Consider the following 23,439-nt stretch of genomic DNA (forward strand, 5'->3'; position numbering starts at 1 on the left):
AGCATAAAAACAATAGCTAACTCTTAATTCCACTGAGAGACTTCAGATTATCAATATTTCTCCCATGAAAATAGAAGGGTGTTGCCAAGAATGCATGTTTTCAAGTTATGGTCTCCTAAAGATACTATTTACACAATGTTACACAGTAGATTAATGTCTGTTAATCTAATTTTATTTGTGTTTTAAAGCTTATTTTTGGAGGCTTAATTCATCACAATAAATCATGTCCCAGTGAATGGGGATGGTACATTTTCCACAGACAGACATACAGGGTCACTTAAACTGTATCTTCATGTTACAACAATTAAGCCCTGCTAATTATAAATTCAAAGGTTATAGGATATGGTTGTCAGTATTTATTCAAAATTCTACAATCAATAATACAGATTTAGTGCTTATAATAAGTGTTGGACTGACAGCCTTTTACAGGTTAGATGAAACACAGCTTGGCATAATAGAAGCAGGCAACCACATGCTTCCACTGTGATGTTGAGGGATTGCCTTTTAAGATACTGAAAGGGAAGTTAAGCCTCCCTGCACAATCCATCCTTGGCCTCTTCAGCACATTGGTTATTCTCAGAATGCTCATTCCGGAAAATGTTAGCTAGTGTTTCTTTTACTATAAAAGCTGTCTGGAAAAGCTACAGTGAAAGAATTTAATTGATGGCCATAGGTGAATGTTTATTCTGGGCCAAAATTTTTAAACTTTTTGATGCTTAAAGTTAAGTACTTAAATCCATATTTAATTATCTAATTTCAGAGGTTCTGAGCACCTGAAATTCCTATCTCACTGGAAGCTGTAGGTGGTGTTCACCTTTGAAATTCAGGCCACCCATTTTGGCCAGATTTTGGCCCAATTCTAGGTTTAGAATCCATGTTTGAAAACTTTATCCTAGGAATCCATACTTTAAAAATATATACAATGGCCATTCTTAAGAACTTGTGATTTTAGGTAAGGTTAACTCATTATTTGTAATATTTCCTATCCTTACTATAGTTATCTTAAGCAATTGGCAAGTGTTCCTAGGTGATCACTTTACAAAGTTAATCCAACGAGTACAATTTTGTCGTCTTTTTCCATAATTATTATAAAAAAATCCATTTGTCCATTTGTCCTGCTCTTCCTCCCACTGAAGTCGAAGAAAGTTTTGCCATTGACTTCAACGAGGAGAAAATTGGGCCCTAAATGAGAATAAAGGATACAAAGAATGAAATTGATTGATATTGGTAATAACTGGAAAAATATTACTGGTCATCTAACAGATGGTTCTTGTTGCTCACTAACGTGTGATATGTTTTGGTACATAAGATTAATCTCTGTTTTTTTTTTTATTTAATGCATTAGAAAACCCTAGGAGAGAAGATCCAAGACACAATGGTAGGGCACAGTGGGTCAGGTCCACGTGACCTGCTCTCACCTGAAAGTGGCAATCTGGTAAGGCAGCTGGAGGTCAGGATCAAAGAGCTGAAAGGGTGGCTGAGAGATACAGAGCTTTTCATCTTCAATTCCTGTCTGAGACAAGAAAATGAAGGAACAATGACTGCTGAGAAACAACTGCAATATTTTAAGGTAATTAAAAAAAATCATAGTTTTGATAGCGAGATTTCTCTTAATAGTTAGATAACATATATATCAGGTAATGATAATACAATATATGTACATATGTAATCGTACATTCACATTTATACCTGCATTTATATACAATGTGTTCATGTAATGTACTGTTGCACACTAACGGAGAAGTTACTGTTCTACAGTAAAAGTTCAAAGGGATGCTCTCTGTCATCAGAATTTGCAAAGCAATTTGTGTCTTTTATTTTACTTCACTATAAACTTGGTTTCAATATAAATGATTGTGTATTGCAGTCTCAATATTGAACACTTTAGTTCACGTGTTGTATAACACCCTAGTTTAATAGACATGAGACCTGAGTCTCCTCTCACTTGAGGCAGGGGTAGCTGTACTGAAGTCAGTTGTCCTACTGGCATATACCTGGTATAAGTGAGAGAAAAATCAGGCTTATTGACTATAGATAGGTAGAGATAGACACACCCACTATGAGATTGGCCACAATCTAGTCTTGAGCCTGGGACTGGTGACAGGGGATGTAATTTACATCTTTGTCATATTCAGACCATTACCTCCTTCAGCTGGAGGCCAGGACTCACCTTTGCTACTGTTAGTATGAAGGACATATTTTATTGTTCCATTACCAGTTTGTGAGGGAGTATGTTTGTGTTAATGAAGCTCCGACTTGGTTGGACAACAAGATTGTCTTGTGTTCATAGTTGTGAGTATGTTGTCTCCAAAACATCACCTCCTCAGTGTCATCTCGCAGGTCATCTTGCTCTATGGATGATCTTTGACAGATGAAATAAGAAAGAAGAGGGATAGACCATCAATTTTAGGGTTTTAGAAATCTTAAACCATTGCTGAGGTAAGGGTGATGAGGGTCGTCTCTTCTGCAATATCCATGAAGTCTCAATCAGCAGCACTCTTCCAGATGGTAGACAGCTTACTGAGTCTCACTTTAGTTAGGGTGGCAATTCTGCAACAGAAAAGCTTCAAAAACAGACTCCAAGGAGAAACTGCTGAGATTGAATTAATATGCAAACTAGATACCATTAACTTGGGTTTGAATAGAGACTGGGAATGGCTGGGTCATTACACATATTGAATCTATTTCCCCATGGTAAGTATCCTCACACCTTCTTGTCAACTGTCTAAATGGGCCATCTTGATTATCACTACAAAAGTTTTTTTCTCCTGCTGATAATAGCTCATCTTAATTAATTAGCCTCTTACAGTTTGTATGGCAACTTCCACCTTCTGTGTGTGTGTGTGTGTATATATATATATATATATATATATATATATATATACAAATTTATTAGAGCATTAGCTTTTGTGGGCTACAAAAATATATATATGGGGTGCTGGAAATGAAGATATATATATCTTCTTACTATATGTTCCATTCTATGCATCCGATGAAGTGGGCTGTAGCCCACAAAAGCTTATGCTCTAATACATTTGTTAGTCTCTAAGGTTCCACAAGTACTCCTGTTCTTTTTAGTGTGACAAGATGCGAGCGACTCTGAAGGAAGTGACTGTTCGACTAATGTTCAAGAAATGAACCACTGAAACTGATAATCTCGGCAGTTATAGCCAAGCCTTGAATATTCCTGTTTTCAGGAAGATTGTTGAGAAGTTTATAGCAATGACCGCACCGCACTTTGAGGGGGTTGTCTGGATTGCCGAATGAAGGGAACTGTGCTTTATGGCTGGGGGGGAGGGGGAAGATGAAAATTGCTGCAAAAGGGTCAGCGTGGTCGCTGACTCATCCCCTGGGAATGAAGGGTTTAAAGGGGCAGCCCTGTGCCTAAAGCTTCCTTTTTACACAGAGCAGGCTGAGGCAGCACCCACCCTCCCTCCCCTTTAGGTGGTGAAATACCAGGTTTGGTCAAGACCTACTGTGGGCATTACGCTAGCTGCCCCTTTTTTCAGGGGTGCTGGAAAGGAATTTTTCCCCTTATCACCATATCGGCCTAGGTGCAGTTGGGGTTTTTACACCTTCCCTACCATGGATTCAGCAAGGGCTTTGTTCATGCCTGGCATGAAGGGTGGTAGGCTATCTGTCGCAACTCATTATTTAAGTGTAGGGCAGATGTCCAGTGCAGGTACTCCACAGGGAAGGTATACTTGGCTTGGAAAAGGACTTAAAAAGGGGTGTTCTTTAAAGGAACAAACAGGGGAGCGGGGTTGGGGACTGCTATGATTGGTATGGCAGGGAGCCAACCCCCCATTATTATAGCCCACCTTAACCTTCATATGAGGGAGGGGGGTGGTAAGGTCCAGGCAATGGATTTGCTGGAGAGACCTCGATGGAAAAAGTGGGGGAGCAGGTAATTACAGAATAAATAGGGGGTTACCTGTACTGTACTCTTTTATCTGCCCGGTAGTCCCAGGCATTTAATAATAAAGTTGCGGCCTGATTAAATCCATGTCAAATGTCTCCTGTCCTTCTTTTGGTATAGCCAGACAATGCAGTTTTGGCATTTTCTGGAATTCTCGGTGTTTCAACGATCTCTTCGAGTGAAATTGTAGACCTGGGTTAGGATACACATACTGTTTGGTTATTTGTTTGACAATTTTCTGGCAGTGGACAAAAACAAATCATCATGGTGATGATTTTTGTTTTACAATTGGATTTGATGGAGATGAAATATTGTAGATGGACCTGCAGACCTTCACAGTAACAGATGCAAGTTGTTAATAGGAATGATTGAGTGCTCATTTCAATTGGAAATCAAATAATTTATTTCAGTCCCTAACTATGGACTTATGAGTCTAAGTTCACAAAGCCATAGTACATATAGACACCTATACACTAGTCCCTGCATCTGTAATGCACATACAACTTTTCAAAATGAAATAAACCTTTTATTCAAAAATTACACATAATGTCATGCAAAGAGATCTAATGATATTAAACAATGTGGCACAATTACCTATGATGTAACCAGAGGCACCTCATTACATAGTTAATTAACTATTAATTACACTATATAAACATCAAATTATTTATTTTCAAAATGGGAGCCATTAGAGTATAAAAAATAAGTACATATAAAATATGGAAAGAGCACATCACTTTGTCATATATATTAAAACCATCTATGTCTCATTAAATCTGAAATCCACTCTTCGTAAGTTTTCCAATCTCCACTAACCTCCTGGGGGGACTGTATAAAAAAAGAAAATGGATATAATTAACAATACTACAATGTATAATCCATATATTTGAGAGAGAACATTTTCAGAAACATTAACTATGCCACTAGTAGGTAAACCTGCTAGCATTTCGTTTGACTTACTTTCCACTGAACTATGAGATTAACCTTATTACCATTGTTCACTACTGTACGTAAACAATTGTTTCTTAAAGGAAATTTATTGTCCTATGCAGAGTATACATATAGCTACTGCATACAGAGGAATAATCCTGTTAATAAAATAAACACAACGGTGCTTTTGATTTTTATTCTATGGCCTTACATTTTAAATAGTACATATGGTACAGGGAAAAGTTATTTCATTTTGCAGTTGTTTTCCTTTCCCTTTTCATTTGAAGAAAATGTTGAATGCTGTAGGTAAACATGATGAGGACATAGGATGGGAACACGATGGTATGCATGAGAAGATGTTTCATTCCCGAATAGACAATTACTTTGACTTATTTTTCTTTTATGAAAATGGATATTGGTTCTGCATTAACTTAGGTGTTCTTTTTATTAACGTGCTGCTGCACCTTTTCTTTTGGAATACTGCTGTCCAGTAATAATACAGAATATTTTTATAGCACTGTCCACCTACAGACCCGTATGGGCTGCACAAACATTAGTGAATGATGAAGCCGCGCTAAACCTTTGCGGTAGGTATTGTTTTCCCCCTTTTTAGAAATGGGGAAATTGAAACACAAAGAAATTAAGTGTCTTCCCCAAGCTCTCCCAGAAGGTCTATGGCAGAGTCAGAGCTAGAACTCAGCTGTTCCAGTTCCTAGGACTTTGCTTTCACCACAAGACCGTCCTTCCTGTCTCGAGGTTGCCTCTCAATAGAGTCCTTATGTGGTGAAGAAAGACTGTTTCTTGTGTTGCTGTTTGTTTTGATTTAAAGTTCAATTTGTGCTGGATATGATTTTTCAGTTTTCCTTCATTATTATCAGAATGAGTGCTAGCTACTGTCATCATTTGCTATATTGTGTGATTATTTTGTTCTACATTTTTCACAGCAACAAAAAGTCCTATATATTCTGGTCAGCTCAGTATTCTGTACGTAGCACTAGGTACGACTATATTGGAAACCAGCATACTCAATCACTCCCTCCATCAGCTTGCAGGGGCCAGAGGCTGCTGCAAACATTTTTCACACTCAGCTCCCAAATGAGAACAATGAGCTTCATTTCAGTGTATAGTGACACTTACTGGCTGATCAACAGTGATGTTAAGTGAGCTTGCAAACGCCGATTAGTCCAGCCTGTTAGGGGGAGGAGAGTTGTATTGACAGGATCCTTGTATACAAAGAAGGGGATATAGATTAGATAGGGGTGTTTTATGTTGTTGAGCATTAACATTCTTGTTAATTTATTTTATACTATTGCTAAGCCCAACCATTATAAAACTCATGAATTAGAACCTCAAAAATCATGAGATTTTTAAAAAATATATAACTTTGGGGGGTTTTTTATTGCTCTTCTGGTTTTTGAGCTGTTAGGGTTCACCTTTTCAACCTTTTCTCTGCAATCACGAGGGCCAGAAACATACTCGTTTTTAATGAAACAGGAGATTCTCATATAAACACATAGCTCTAGGCACTGGGACTTTAACAAACAGACCAAATATCATGAGACTCATAATTAAGTTGTGTGACTTGGTAAAACTGATTTCCTAGCTTAATGGTGTTGCCTACACCTGGGAAAGGCAATTTGGGGATGAATAACAATTTTGAGGGTCAGGAGAGATCTGGAGCAGGAAGGGATGAGGAGTAAAAATGGCAAGGGGAATGCAACAGTTTTTTGTAAATCTTATTATATGAGTGTGGTCAGTGCAGAGAACTGTGTGAATTATTGGCTTGACCCTATATTGATAAAAACATGTTGCTTTCCCCCCAAAAAATCCCTTCCCAAAGATGGGAGGAACCTACCTTACTTTATCATACATTCACCGTATTTCATAACAAAACTCATCCAAGGGTTCAGTTCAAGATAAATAAACCTACCAGCTGCCGGTAATATTTGTACCTCTGAATCACTGATGATAGGAATATTTCATTGAATTTGTGACTGAGCATGCCAGATATTGCACATAAATATTTCTTAATTTATGGCTTAGGACTGTCTCTTTGCTCTCCAGCTCTAAAGCAACTAAACTTTTCATTGAAACAACACAGATAGCAATGGGTAATTAATCATCAGTTAGTGAGTCAGTCAATCACTTTGTATGGTGCTTTTCATTATAACTATCTGGAAGTGTTGCTCAACATTCAATATTGCAAATCTTAAAAACAATTCAGTTAAATAAAAGCCCATGGATAAAGCTTAAGCCACGTTTGGATAAGCCATAAAATTATAGCCACAGTCAAATTTTTATTTAAAAGGAAAAGCCAGCAACATGGATTTACAAAAAAGTAAGGGACCCAAGATGTGAGACTTTAGACAAACAATTGGGATCCATCAGGTCAAATACAAATTTTAACTCTGGTTGAAAGTTGGAAGCCAGTGCTGAGATTTGAGAAATGCGTGAACTGTTCCTAAAGGTGCCAGAGATCAGTTTTGCTATTTCATTCTGGATCCATTACTATTTGTGTAACAATGCTGCTGGTAGAGCTGCAAACAAAGAATTACAGAAATTCAATGTGGATGTAACAAAAGCATGCAAAACAGTTTCCAAATCAACAGAACTCAGGCAGGATTTAATCCTTTCTACATATCAAAATGATAAAAAAAAACCCTGTTGTAATAATTTAAATATTTTTATCAATAAAGAGCTATCCAAAGTCCCAAATCTTTTCATGGATGATAAAACCTTTACCTAGATTTAATTGGCTTAAACTTTAACAAGCTGGAAGACATCCAGTATGGGACTGTTTGAAAAATTGCCTGATTAAGGTCAGATTCAAAAGCAGATAAGCTGAGTGTCATTTACAAAACACTGAGGAACCCCAAATGAGCTTTTTTGACATCCATCCTAAGGCAACATTTATATAGCAAACAATAAGGAAGTCAGCACCCAGCCTTGTGACGTTACATTACAATATAATGAGACAGATGCTGAATGATTTTTGCCAAAAATGTGGGATTCTGCCACTGCCCTTGAGAAGCATAGATGTTTTTACATCTCCATGTTACAGGTTAATGCTCTAATTATTGCTCACTTTGTGCTTCAGTTAGGTTTTCCCTTTTAACGCCACAATCATATGAACTCCCATGTAAGGATAAAAATCCTATCTGAGACTGCAGCCTTCACCACACCATTCTATTTTGATTGTGGATCCTGACCCGTGAATTTTCTGGTTTGCCTTCTTTTTTTGCGGATCCTCACATTTGAAATAATCAAAGGTTAAAATTAATTGTAGGTCAATCTCGGTCTGTTTCTAAAACATAGTTTTGACCCTGCTTCACTCCTACCCTATGGCTTCTTTACTCTAGTTCACACACCCAGCACACACATGCTAACAAGATAAGGGATATCTTCTTGACCACCTTTCTTCTCACTTCCACGTTCAGGAAAATCAGGCGATGCCTTTGTGTAGTTAAACCTTTCTCCTCTGAGTAGAAATGGAAGAAAATAGCTTCTACCTGGCTGTAGAGGAGAAACATTTCACAGTAGACTTTCCCTCTACTGGATCAGAGATCACATGGAGGAGCACCTCACACCACCTGTTCCCTTTCTCTGCTAAACAAGATGTTGAAAAGAGAAGGTGGTCTCTTTAGCCTGGTTCTTGTTTACTTCTGATGAAAGAAATGGAAGCCTGTGAGCTTTGTTAAGGACTGAGCTCAAGAAGCCTGGAAAAAAAAACTGTATATAAATATGGGCAAGATAAGACACAAAGTGAGAAAATATTTTCATTTAATTGAATATTCATCTTTTTATTTTAGATGGACTAACTCTTTGCAATAAGACTAGGAACAACATTCCTGAAAAGAGTGCTTGTTGTCACTGCATAAACAGATATAGTTGAAAGCACAACAATATCTCTGCCTCTAGTATTCCAAAGCAGACTCAGACGTGGACATCATTTATTAGGAGTGGGGATGATGTTATTTCCAAGCTATCTTTTTGTTCACCTAGGTTTAAAGTTGCCTCACCAGTGTGACAAAAATCCAAAGGAAATATCTTTTCCCTACTCTCACTGTTTTCATTTTTTCCTTCCTGCCTCCTTGCCTGCTCTCAAGTCCCTAAAAAGACTAAACCAGTTTATTTTCTATACACTGCTTTCCCATCTGAAGTAATACCAGGAAGCTCTTCTTGTGTCATTCTCAAGGGAAGGATGCACTCAGTGCCTCCTGGAATGAATGAAGACCATTGCAGAGAGACAAGGAAAATATACCAGCCTAGAAGCTCTGAAAGGGAAGGAGTAGGCAGAGTAGCCACATCTGGCATAGACCTAACTGTTACAGGTATTGGCATACTTTCATGCACTCAAGCTATATAAATCTTTTTTTTTAAACAGTGTATATCTCCGGGTGGATACTGGGTTCTAAATGCTATGAGTCATCATAAACCTTTTTCATTAAAGTTGAATGAAACTCAGATATCTGAAACAGTACTCAGAGCAATAGCGGGGTTGTTTGTATCTTAGGTCTGATGCTTGTTGAGGTGAGACCTTCATTTCAGTTCAAGTTATGAATTTAAATTAACTCCAAAACTCAAACCAAAATGCAGCTTAACCCAGTGCATTCTTCTCAGTTTCAGAATTCTTAAGATTTTCACCTGAACCTGAAGTTCTTCTCTTGAAAATTGACCCAGGTTTGCTGAAAGTTTTGCAAACCATGATGAATTGGTTAGTAAACCTAGCTCAGGTTTCAGATTTGTAATGCCAGATGCCTCCAGGTGAATATAATGTGGTTTTCAGGTTTCATTGCAAAAGATGTACACAGCACTAATATTCATGCTCTGATCTTGTCCTTCTGATGCTATCTCTATTTCTTTAGAATATTTTGCCCAAAATGTAACATTTTCCACTACATACTTCAAAATTTCTCCCATTTTCATTGGGAGGAGAATCTTCTGAAATGTAAATGCAGAGGACAGAAACTGGAAGAGTCTGGACATGCAAACAGTGCCATAGCAGGGAAAATGGCTTCTTCCATCACTTCCCTTCCTCCCCACAAATTATTTGGAAATGGCTATGTCGAGCCAATTTAACCAACAAATCAGTGTGTGTTGTGAATAAGTTCTAAAATCTTTTAATGTGAAAATGAATTCTAATGAATGCCTTCTCCTCTCACACACAAGGAAAAAATAAGGCTTCAGGAGATGTGTTTCATACTTTGGTAGCAACACTACATTTGCATCCAACACCGTTTTTCTTTTTTTGTTAAAGTTACCTTTCTGTAATTGCAGACTAGTTTAGACTTTAGATAGCAGCATCTGAACAATAATGGACACTTTTTTAACAGATTATTGCCAAAAGTGCATTCTTTATTCCAGGGAGACACTGTAATAGATACCAGCATTTTAGTAATGATAAAAGCAATCTGTAAGCTATTATCATTTCCTTTAGAGTAACTTAATCTTCATATTGTTTTATATGTCTGGAATGTTAATAGTGTTTTTAATTTAGAAGAAGTATATTATGTATTACTAATTACATGTGAATATGAACTAAGTACCAGGCCGGTGAACTATCTTCTTAAAAATAAATATATGGAAAAGTACTTAACCCAGCATAAGGAGTGGCACAAATAAATTAAAGAATGCCATACAGAGATAATAACAGCTTTCATGGAATAAGCCTAAGAGAAGCATCAATTCTAGATTCAGTCATGTGTTTTATTTCATATACTGTACTTCAGGAGACAAGTTGGAAGGAATACAGGTGCTGCTTTTAGTCCCTAAAAATGCTGTTTTAATTTTAATTGTTGTTTGCAAATGATTTCAACACAAATATCTTTGTGTATCTTTTTACATGTCCGTGATCTGATTGAATTAAAATTAAACCCAACACACTCAGATATCATGGTGATACACACATAGGTAGATTGAATTTACAAAATAAAATATTTATCTTAAAATACTTGGATGGCAGTTGATTTTTTATCTCTCTCTCTCTCTCTTAGGAAAAAATATGGAATTGGCATTGGAAATATGGATTCTTTTTAAAGAAATGTTGTGAACAATTTCCAAACTTGTTAGGGAAATACTGCACTGATCAGAGAATCCTAGAGAGATGTGTTCAGCATAGCAATTTAGTGGCCCCTAATGCTATTAAAAGTATGGCTTTTAAATAAAGGAAACCAGTTCACTATTTCTGAAAGAAGTTGTAATCTACTTTAAACTGTCATTCCGTGTTTCTGACTTGCAATTAGATGATTTTTTCAAAATGTCAATCCCTGATTCTGTTGTGTCCATCATCGTAATAAAATGTGACAGCAAAGATATTATATCAATACTTTTTCCATAATTAGCATTAAAGATCTCACAAGGGTGAACCAGAAAAGTTGTACAAAGGTTTTCCAATGAATGGGCCTGCAGGCAGCATTATGCCTTTAAAATCTTTTAATATAGCCAAGACTGATGACAACCAGGAGACAAATCTATGTGCAAACCCGTTTGGAGAGAATAGTTTTGTGGTGTATGATGTATGTTACATAAATGAGCTTATTAGGACTCTCATCTATTTTATTATTGGTGCACAATTTAATAGAGGCATTTAAAAAACAATATTTCTGCCTGACTCCTTGAAATGAAGAAGATACATTGATATAATTGAGAGCAAATGATTGCATGTTGTGCCATTTAATCATGTCATTTTTCAATTGCTGTTTTTTGCACTTCACTGCATACTTATAGAATATTTAGCTTCAATATAGATTAAGTCCCACCATTTGCAACTAAGCGGAGATCCTATATTAGGTGACATTTTCTTTTAACCTTGAAATCAGTTAAAACACCCGCGTTTGCCAGTATTTTCTTTAAAAGATGACAAGTCATCATTCACTTCCAGTCCATGGCATTTGGCTTTTTTTATTTTGAGGAATTACTTACCATTGGTTGTCTTTTTCATTCACTAATAGAAATTCTTATTTTCAATTTTCATGCAGTATGCAAAGTTAATTTTAAGATACAAACTGTAGCACAGCAGACAGTAGGAGCCAGCTAGCAGACAGCCACTGTCATCTCATGGAAAGCATTCTGTTGATACGTCATAATTCCAACTTCCTGTCCCCCCACTGTTTTTCATTATTAGTGATATTTGCATTAAAAAAGGGGATCAGACTTTTCACAGTCATTATTCTAGTCTTATGCCAACTCTGTTGAAATTTATGGTGTTACATGGGCCTAACGCAGACATAAAGTGGTGAAACAGGCCCACCTTTGTTTTGAAGAGTTCATTTGCTCCACTTGAAAACATGACTCTGACTAGTATTATCATTATACTGAGAGCACCAGCAACCATTAGAATTAAGGTTGCATAAGAGCTTCCATTTCATGGTTATTTCGTAATTGCCCTCAGTGTATTCTTGCACATTCTTCTGAAGCAACTAATACTTACTGCCCATTGTCAGAGACAGGATACAGGATTAGAGAGACCACTAGTCTGTTGGGTATGGCAATTGCTCTGTACCTAAAAGTACAAAGAAAGTGAAAACATGTAAGTTAGCATCCGTGGGCCCTTCAGACAGCTTTCCTGACTCCAGAGACCTCAGGTATTTTCAATTAGATTGGGCCTTGAATTTTCTGAGATTTCTTTTTTTCCACACACTACAATATTAATAAGTATAAAGTCAATAAAACTTTAAACAGGAGAGACAAAAATGACTGATATGCATTAAGACCTCATGCAAACAAATTTCAGTATTTACTGAAAGTATGTGAAAAAAATCATCTAATCATTTTGCTACAAAAATCATCTAAATTTTTGTGTATGGTCATTCAGATTCATGCTCTAGAAATACAGTTTTGTGATATTACTATAAGGTGGGTGAACAACTGATTGAAAGACCGTACTCAAAAAGTAGTTATCAATGGTTTGCTGTAAAACTAAGGGAGCATATCTTAGTGAGGTCTTGCAGGGGTCAGTCCTGGGTTTGGTACTAGTCAATATTTTCATGAATGACTTGGATAATGGAGTGGAGAGTATGCTTATAAAATTTGCAGATAACAGCAAGATGTGAGGGATTTCAAGGTCTTTGGAGGACAGGAATAGAATTTAAAATGGCTTTTCACAAATGGGAGAATTGGTCGGAACTCAATGAGATGAAATTCAACAAAGACAAGTGCAAAGTACTTCACTTTGAAAGGAAAAATCAAATGAACAACTACAAAATGGGAAATAACTAGCTAGGAGGTAGTACTGTTGAAAAGGATCTAGAGGTTATAGTGGATCACAAATTGAATATGAGTCAACAATGTGATGCAGCTGCGAAAAAGGCTAATATTCTGGGGTGTATTAACAAGAGTGTTGTATTTAAGACATAGGAGGTAATTGTCCTAGTCTACTCGGCTCTGATGAGGCCTCAGCTGGAGTACTGTGTCCAATTCTTGGCACCGCACTTTAGGGAAGATGTGGAATAATTGGATAGAGTCCAGAGAACAGGGAAAAAATGTTTTAAAAGGTTTAGAAAATCTAGTGAGAAAAGGTTAAAAATAACTGGGTATATTTAATCTTGAGAAAAGACTGGGGGAGACCTGATAAGTCTTCAAATATGTTAAAGGCTGTTATAAAGAGGGTGATGCTCAATTGTTCTCCATGTCCACTGAAGATGAAAGTAATGGGCTTAATCTGCAGCAAGGGAGATTTAGGTTAGATATTAAGAAAAAAAATAACTATAAGGCTAGTTATGTTCTGGAATATGCTTTCAAGGGAGGTTGTGGAATCCCCGTCATTGAAGGTTTTTAACAACAGTTTGGACAAACACCTGTCAGGGACGGTCTAGATTTATTTGGTCCTCCCACAGCACGCAGGACTGGACATGATAACTTCTTGAGGTCCCTTCCAGCCCTACATTTCTATGATTTTGTGATATGAGAATTTTATCATTTGTGAACTATTTCAGCTTATCAGTTTTGTGCTATTGTCTAGCAATCTCTCTGCTTTACAGATAAACATTGGACTAGATTGATGCACTGGTCAATGGCAAAATAAACTTTGTATTTAATAGTTTCTTTAATAAACTTCACACTCCATTTTTTCTTTTTGTTTTCGAACTTAAAGGAAGAATATCCAGTTGTTGAAAAATATTGCTTAGGCCTCAGTTCAGCAAGGAACTTAAACATGTGCCTAATGTATGTGCATAGTTCCACTGAATTTAAGAGGACTCCTCACATGTTTAAAGTTCAGCATGTGCTTAAGTACCTTGCAGAATCAGGGCTGTAGTAGCCAAGCAGTAGTATTCCACCATGCTGTGTGAGAGTACATGGTTCAACCCCTTGTCACAGAACCATCCTGGGCATTAGGTTCTGCCTAAACAATACTCTTGGCCCTTGGGATGGGAGTAGTCTTTGATGTCATTCAGCAGTGGCCCTTCCAGATGATTTATGGTGTGGTATTAGCAGGCTGTGGAAAGGAGAGCAATCCAGCCCTTTTCAGCTGTCAGGTTGACAGTCACAAAGCACTAAACATAGGGTTATGCCGAGAGAAGAAAGATCTCCAGGGTTCTGCTGTGATGTACAGGAAATATGTTTGAATAAACACTGCATTGTAATATTGCCTATATATTCACCAGACCTCTCTATCTATATTGCAAAACATAGTTTACCTTATTGGGACAATTCAGCCTAGATTTTCAAATGGAGCCTAAAGCAAGCCTCCTAATTCTATAAATAGGCATCTGCCAGACTTTTTAAACTGCTGAGCACCAAGATTTCCCACTGAGGGCAATTGGAGCGGTGGAATGTTCAGCGCTTTTGAAACTCAGGCGGGTGCCTAAAAATGGACTTAGAGTTTTAGGTTCATGCACTTTAGACTCCTGTGTCTGAAAATCCTGATCCTCTTTGCTTTTCTTTTGTTAAGTAATGGCTTTGTTGATTATGAGGTTTTTGTAGAGGCTAATATCGCAAAATATAGAGTTATACCATTTAGAAATGTAAAATGAAATAATTGGTGAAGATTTGGAAATGAGAACTGTCTGTGCACAATCACTGTATTCACAATTTTTCACATGACAATTCCAGTTCAATAGTTGCAAAATATGGATCGTATGGGACACTGTGAGCTTTCATGTCAAAGATACAGATAATGATCATTTAGCACGATACATAACAGACCATAAATACCCCCTTTGGATTCATTGTAGCCTGCCGTTTTATACATTGTTTGTGTGCCTTTACCTGATTAAGTCTTCTAGCTCTACAAGAGTCATTACAGTAATTCTTTTCCTTGTTAGAAATGAGGGTTTCATCCTCTTTTAATATTAATCATAACATATAATAAAGTTGAAACAAAACTACCATGGTTGAATTGTATTGTCACACCCATGTAAATCAAGAATAGCTTCCATGAAGTTAATGTTATTATGCTGGTGGAAAACTGATGTAAATGAGAGATGAATTTGTTCCTGTATCTCTGCTTGCAAATAATACAATGTACAGGTCTTATTATAGCCCAAATATTTTGGTTTATGAATGGGAATGGTCCTTAGTTTATCATATTATATGGGATTGTAACAGGAGTGTTATAGCATCCAGCATTGTAGGGGATGCCATCATTAGGTACATCAAGGTAAAAGGATGAGTTAAGGGTATGGGGCCAGATTCTCAGCTTCAGTGGAGTTTATTCAGTTTTTCACCAGTTTAACTGAGAGCAGAAGCTAGCTCATAAAAGCCACCATTATGTTCAATTTCTTTGCTTTTGCAGTGTTAAGTATGATCTTCCCCTTTATTTGTACCTAGATTTTTTTTTTCTGGTGTAATATTAGGCTAATGAACAGCATCAGAAAGGAAATACATCAGACATTTGATTACATCAAGAGCTGTGTAGGTATATAGTAATGAATCCTAGGAAAATAAATAAGGGCAAGTTCAGGAAACTTAAGTGAAAATGCAGCACTGGTCTAAATTGAATAATAAAATTCCTGGTCATATTTTGCCATAAATAGTGGTTTGGGAATTTGTCATTCACCTTATTTAAAATTCAGAAATATTAAAGGTACAGAGTTCTTTCATTACAGAAATAATGGAATTCCAGCTATCACAGAGTTGGGGTAATTTAAATAGCTATAGAATGCATTATATCAATAAGTGGAACATCTGTATGAAATGTCCACCTGCTGATATACTACTCAGTGTACTTTACAATGAAATGCACTTAATCATTTTAAGACGTCTTCTAATGAAGCCTTATCGGGATTAACATTTTGAACACAAATACTTTTAGGCATTAAAACTCGCGCTCTAAATGAGATTGCATTGTCTTGTTTACCCTTGTTGATTAATAAGCAATCTGTTAACTGTTAGAACAATCAAATTGTGCCAGTAGATTAGTAATTCAGCTATGTTTGTGGATATAATCATCATTTCTTCTGAAGGCTTTGAATTAAAAAAAATCACTTGCATGCTATCAGTAGGCAAAAGAAAGATATATGTTTCTAGATATCTGCACCACTATTTTGCTCCAGTCCTTCGGCTTAGGGTCATTGCACAAGCACAAATGCTTCTGGAGGGCAAATACTGTTTTGATGTACATCACTTCTAGGTATAGCTTCCTTTTTTAAAGTAATCTAATAATGCAGAAGCTTAACTTATTTTTAAAAGAGTAGTATTGTTTTGTTGTTCACGTTTAGAAGGGGATGTCCAGCTTAATTATCAATATATTTCAGCCATTGGCACTTGTGAACTGCTCTGAAAGTTGTGATGAGTTTATTTTACTTTTTCTTTTTAAAACAGAAAATTAAAAACAAAATACCTGTTCCTTAAGAGAAACAAAAATGCTCAAATGAGAGTTGAGATTTTCTCAGAGGGTCATGCACTTTCATCTGTGGCATCCTGCAGAGGAAACAGATGTTGGCAAGTTACAATTGAAATTATCTGGAAAAACTCCATGCATGAAATACATTATTACATACATAGTATAATGCCATGAGTAGCACAAGTGCCATTTGGGAATCATATATTAGATTCACAGCATGCCATGAAAGGGTACATGGTTAAGTGTGAGGCTGAGGACTCTTCCTCATAGATGCCCAGGCTATGTGCCCCCAAACCTCATAGCAATTACTGTAAAAAGACATCACGAGTTAATACAATCCTGATGCAACACTGAGTGTCCATAGGGGGTGGGTGGGTGTGCAGGCAATAGCACTTGAAAACCCCATACATGATCCTATACGGCACAGAAAAGTAGCCAACCATTGTCCTTCAGAATTGGGGAAACGTGTCCCTTAATTGCAGCACAGGAGATGCACTACTTGTATTATTATCATAGGGGGTTTCCAATGCAATTGTACAGGTTTCTAGAGTATATGCAACATTTCCTGGCCTCAACCACTATTTGGTAAAAACAAGGCTTGTTCACTGGTTTGAATTGCATGATGAAACGCAAACGGTATTCCTCCGTTGCACTGGATCTTTCTGATGAAATACAGTAGTTGCTATTAAATATTTATAATTTTGAACACAGATATCATTACTTCAGGATTCCTATTTTAATTTCAGTGTAAGAAATTCCTTAGGACTGTTATAATCACAAGAAGCCTTTGTAAAGATTGTAAAGAGGACCACTGCACTTCCCTGCTGCACGTTTTTCCTCGGGAGTAAAACATATGGCCCATCATTTCTAATGGTGGTTCTAAATAATATATTTTTTCTTTATTTTGATTTTCTAGATCAGCATTGAATTAAACATTGAATTAAACTATGTCATTTTATGAGTATAGCGTTTATTTATTTTTCCTGAAAGATTCTTAAAATCCATTTTAAAACCTGGAATGACTAGATGTTGGCAGGATAACTAATTTTCAGAGACATGCCCCAGTGGAATAGAGGTTGGGGGGAACCCTGTATGTGCTGTAAATCGTTCGGCATCATTGAGACAGTTAGCTACATGTGGCATTAATTTGAAGATGACTTAAAGTAGCTTTGCAGCCTCATTGCCGTTATTATTACTATCTGTGAGTGCATCACCAAGCTTTGATATTAAATATCAGGGAAACAATGAATGGAACACAGACATATTGTAAGAAGACTGGGCACTACAAAGTATAATCTTAACAGTTAATTTTATACATTTGTAGACTATACCGCACTGACATCTGTCATTTCTCTGTCCTGCAGTCTCTGTGCTGTGAGATCAAACAGAGACGTCGTGGAGTAGCCTCTGTGTTGCGATTATGCCAGCACCTCCTGGATGACCAGGAGACCTGCAATCTGAATGCAGATCACCAGTCTATGCAGCTGATAATTGTAAATCTTGAAAGAAGGTGGGAAGCCATTGTCATGCAAGCTGTCCAGTGGCAAACCAGGCTACAAAAGAAGTTGGGAAAAGTCCCGGTGAGTGATGTTTGCTTTAAAAAGACCTAGTATTGTTTCATTTGTCACATGGGAGATATCATTCCAGTGGATAGCAAACATATTCATTTTACAATGGATTTTCTGACTGAAGATGCCATTTCTGATCCTCACAGTCAACAAATAAAGCTTTATTTTTCACAAACCAGTGCTGGATTTGGACATGACTGATTAATAAGATAAACTCATAGTATACATATACTGTTTGCAGCATTTTTAATCACATGGGATCTCATTCTGTCAAGGACTGGGCACATTTGAGTTGAAAGCAGTGCAAGTCGAGTTACTCAGAACCTAGCAGGATTGGGCCCATAATTTTTTATTGAATATGATACTTCATAAAAGTTCTGTACACTGTTAATAATGTTTTTAGCACCAGCCTATCACTAAGCGCATTCTTCACATAGGACAGTGTTTCCCAGCCATGTGCCGTGGCACACTGGTGTGCCATGGAATTTTGGAAAAGTCACTTGCAAGGGGAAAAAAAACTCATTTATTTTCATTAGCGTCACAACCAAACTGTATTTTGTGCTGTTGCACTTCGGGTGGATGTGCATGAGACAGACCTTACGTCAGATTTCTCATTAAAAGTAAGCGATTTTTAAAATAATTTTAACACAGGGATGTGTGCCACACAAATCTTTTATTGACGTAAGTGTGCCTCAGACTGGAAAAGGTTGGGAAACACTGACAAAATATTTTGAGGATGTAATAAGTTCTGTACTACTTAAAATATAAGGAAAATGTATTAATCTATTCTTCTCTTAGGAAACAATCCCTAAGAGGCAAAATATTATATTACTTATGCTATCAATTAAGTGGTGTCAATTATACAGGTCTTGTACAGTATAAAACCATATTAGAATGGATTAACTATATTTAGACAATAAGCCAAATCCCTACCGTTACTCCATTGACAGTAATGGATGAATTTGACCCAGCATGTCCTGCGTCACTGTCCTAATGCTGAAGTGTGAGTATTGCAACCACAGGAGCAATGATGATAATCCTATGCGATACAGGTACCGACGTGCATCATAAAAATAATAGAATGAACAACATATATTTTAGTTTATATAATTTTTAGGTTATAATAAATTTTAAAATAGGAAAGATTACTTGACATCCACCCCTTTCTTGACAGACTAAGTGACTAGCAATGAAATGTTAACTTTTGGGTGGTTAGGTTGTTTTTTTAAACACAGATTTTTTTTGAAGTTCCACTTAAAAGAAAAACAAAGTAATAGATCTCTCTGAGTCGTTTATTATTTTTATATAAATATAGCACCCAAAATGTACATGGGATTCTACAGACCCGTCAAAAGTCCCTTCCCTAAAGTGCTAATGGTCTCAAAAGACCAACAGATATAGTGTGTGGGAAAGGGGTACAGCACAAAAGCAAAGTGGTTGAGGTGATGAATGGCTCACATCTTGATGTTTGCATGGTTTTTTAAAAAAATTATGTATCCAAACCTATCCCCATGTGCCCAGCTATCTAGCCATTGATTAGTTGTCTAATTTCTTGTAGGTGTTGCAGTATAAGTGGGACTTAAGGAAGGAAATGAATGAGGGCAGTGGCCTTATGGATTATTACAGAATGAGGACGTCTTTGTAGAAGATGACATGGAAGAAAGTAAAGGAGAGAGTTACTGGAAAAGCAGAAAAACAGGATATCAAGGCTAGCATAAGTGTTGGAGTAGTGGGGAAGGAACAAGGCAAGAGGAAGTGTGGATAATGAGAGGTGCAGAGTTACACAGGGCTTTGAAGGCAAAGATAAGAACCTGGAACTTGATGTGGAGGAGAAGCGCAAACCAATGAAAGGGGGGAGAGGTGACATGGCCCCTGTGAAGGGCAAAGAAGAGGATTTTAGCAGCTGTGTGTTGTAGGAGCTTGGGTTGGGGGGAAGTATGCCTATCAAGGAGGCCAGAGGAGGCTACAGTAAATACCAGAGATAAAAAGGACTGAATAAAAGCTCTAGCTCTATGACCAGAAAGAAAAGGTCAGATCTTAAAAATGTTTTGGAGAAAGAAGAGGGAAGACTCCAGGCTTGCACGTGAAGTGCAAGGGAGGTGGAGAAGTTCATGCTGGTTACTGGAGTGACAGAGTGGGTGATAGTGTGTTCAGTAGCAAAAGTGAATAAGAACATGCAGAGGTTTGGGGAGGAAAGACCAGGAGTTCAATTTTGACCATGTTTAGTTTTAGTTGACAGACATTCAGGAAGGGACATTTGAGAGACAACATAAGATATGGGATTAGATGGTGGGAGACAAATAGGGAGTGGAAAGATTAATTTGTGAGTCATCCGTTTAAAAATGGCCGTTGAAGTCACATGAGCAGATGTAACCACTCAATAAAGGGATAAAAGGAAGGGCCAATGGTAGAGCCCTGTTGGACTCCCACAGAAAGCAAAACATAGCAGGAAGAGGACCTGCAAAAGGAAACATTGTTAGAAGGCCAGAGACATAGAAGAAGAACCAAGAAAGGATAGTATCACAAAAGTTAAAGAAGGAGAAGATGTTGAGAAGGTGGTCAGATGTTGAGAAGGAGATCAACTGGGTCAAAAGCAGCAGAGAGGTTGATGTGCTGGAGGCCTCAAGATATAGCAAGGAACAGATAAAATCTCAGTCAGAGCAGTTTCAATGGAGTGGAAGGCAAAAACCAAATTGGGGGTGCAAGGAACCTGAGGTAGCAATTGTGGATGGCACACTTAGGCTTATATGTGAGAGGAAGAAGGGAGATGGCCATTGAGAAGGCAAATAACCAGATTACTGATGCTTGAATTTCAAGGGGAACAATCCCAAGAGAGTTAGAGGTTGAGAACAGAAGCAAGGGAGGTCAGCAGCAAAATATGGTTGTGAAAAGGGTGCACGTTGAGGGATTAGAAGAGGACAGTTAATGATGGGGAAAAGAATAATAGCAGAACTTTTTCTTTGGGAGAAATTGGATTAAGGGTCTATGAGCCCTTCTCTGTTTTTTGCAATGTCTGATACCTGATCCAACCCTGAGGCAATTTTGGGATTTGTTTATTTTTGTCTTTATGTTTTTAAATGATAGCAATAGCTCTAAGAAACCATTACCTAGGGCTGTAGAGTTGGACTGGTTTGTTGAGCGGACCTGCTGTAGAGAAACTAGTTGAAGCTTTGAGTTGCAACAGCAAGAATGTACAGTAGCTGTTGTCTTTACCTTGCAGCACGGAACAAATGTAGTTCTAAAAATTTCTGAAGCTCAGTTGCTGGAGGCTGCTGTAATGGGAGTACAATTACCAGAGAGAGGCTGACCTGGGTTTCTACTATATTTCACTGAAATGCGAGCTGCCGCAAAGAGGCTAAATGGATATTTTTTTCATGCTTAAAACTTATAGTTGCTGTAGTAAGTATAGCTGTTCTCTTGTGCCTGGAGCAGGAGCAAGATGCAACTGAGAGAAATCCTGGAGGCTGTTGAATAGAGGTCCAAGTTTTTTCAGAGAGAGCATATTCTCTCCTCTTCCACGTGAACAGCTGCTGTGCGTAAGCTATTTGCTATTTGGAGCTGCAGTTATTCTAAATAAGCTGCTATGTGCTAATTAGAGTTCAGCACTGCTGTTGCAGCAGGAGCAAAGTGAGTCTTGTGGCTCTGTTTGGGATTGGAATCAATTGAGAGCTGAGGTAGAGAGACTGTACAAGTGCTGTGTGTTACTTGATGTCTGGACGCCATGGAACTTCACAAGCTGCACACTGCTTTGTTCCCACTTTGCCTGGGGGAAGCAGAACTTGTGTGCTTGACTGAGTTGTCTGCAACTGGGTAGGGGTCATACCTTCCTCTCTGCTGAGAAATGGAAGATATTAAGAACTATCAGGATGCTCATTTAATTTTCATTTAGGGCAGTATTTCGTTTCAGAGTCTCTTGTTGTGGATTTGTTTATAAAATGATTGTATAAACATCGCAGTATCCACAGGTTTCTGAGGTTGATAAAACCATTTGAATTCTCAGCACTGAAAGATGCACTAACCTCAGTAGAATTCTGGGTTCTTACTCTTCCCCAGTCCTGAGTTGGCATGCTATAGCTTTTCCTTTCACTCAGTTCCTGTGTAGTCATTTCTTGGGATGGTCCCAAGATTGCTTCCTCTGCTTCCCCATCTCTCTGCACTTGATGGTGTGCCAGTCTTGGCACATAAACAGTATCCCCGGGTAACAAGTCTTTATTTGAGGTTGCCCACAATATACTGTAATTTATAAAAACAAATGAGATGTTTTATACCTCCAATGGCATCTGACTCTCGGACAGTAAATAAGACAGCTGATTATGTTGCCGTACAGAGGTGCAGGAGTTGCTTGCATCTTCCATTCTCCCCTTAATTTGTATACCAGAATTTTCCTTTATCTTTTTTACTCTTCCTTATTATCCTCGGTTACTTCTTATTTTGATTGCTTATCCCCTTCCGAAAGCGATGTTGGAGTTAATTACAAAGGGTTTGTAGGTTTCTTTCAAATTTCTTTTATTTCTTGATGCCTTAAAAAAAATTCTTGAATTTTTCATTATCCTTGCAATAGCCTGCCTCACAACCCTAGACATAACAAAGAGGTATTAGTATGTAATGCAAACCCCAAAGTCTGGCAAAAGATGACCCTCTCATGATGCATAAGTTACATCTAGTAAGTAGCATTATAATTCAGAATCACTCAAAGGGGAAAAAAGGTTGGCTAGGTTAAAGAGGCTAGGTAAAATAATGATTTAATTTAAAAACAATAAATGATTTGTTGGTCTTTTGGCTGAAGAATTTAACTGGGAGTTGGGAGACCTGGGATCACCGTGTGATTTGACAGGACTCTTTATCTGTGCTTCAGTTTCCCCATGTGTAAAATGGGAATAATAATTTCCTACCTCACAGGGATGTTGTGATGCTTAAGCCATTAGCATTTTTAAAGCACTTTGAGATCCTTGCATTTAACTTAATCTAGCTGGAAATACAACTGTACTAAGAGCCAATCGCATTCTAGTGCTCACATCACCTCCTATCTCTAACAGCTGTCTTTCAGTTAGCCAGGGCTGGAATATAAAGTTTAAAGTCCTATTTTTAATGAAGAAAAAAGTGTTTATGAATGATTCAGAATGTGAGCCCTATTTATATATGATATGTCACTGCAAGACTCCGCATGCTACTCTGCAAATGTGCCTCCTCCCAGTTCTGAAAGGACAGCCACTTGGTATAAGAGAGTTTAGTCCACCATC

The 23,439-nt window shown here is 37.5% G+C and overlaps 1 protein-coding gene across 4 annotated transcripts in view; it reads left to right on the top strand.

Moving 5' to 3' along the window:
* AKAP6 (A-kinase anchoring protein 6) overlaps nt 1–23,439 on the top strand; it is a 393,441-nt gene that overhangs the window by 332,117 nt on the left and 37,885 nt on the right. For all 4 annotated transcript variants that reach the window (XM_074955832.1, XM_074955831.1, XM_074955834.1 and 1 more), the window contains 2 exons: nt 1,346–1,570; nt 17,996–18,211. In XM_074955832.1, the coding sequence (XP_074811933.1) occupies nt 1,346–1,570; nt 17,996–18,211 (441 nt within the window). The remainder of the gene's footprint in view (nt 1–1,345; nt 1,571–17,995; nt 18,212–23,439) is intronic.

The sequence above is a fragment of the Natator depressus genome, chromosome 6 (genome assembly GCF_965152275.1).
Source record: "Natator depressus isolate rNatDep1 chromosome 6, rNatDep2.hap1, whole genome shotgun sequence".
Taxonomy (NCBI): Eukaryota; Metazoa; Chordata; order Testudines; family Cheloniidae; genus Natator; species Natator depressus.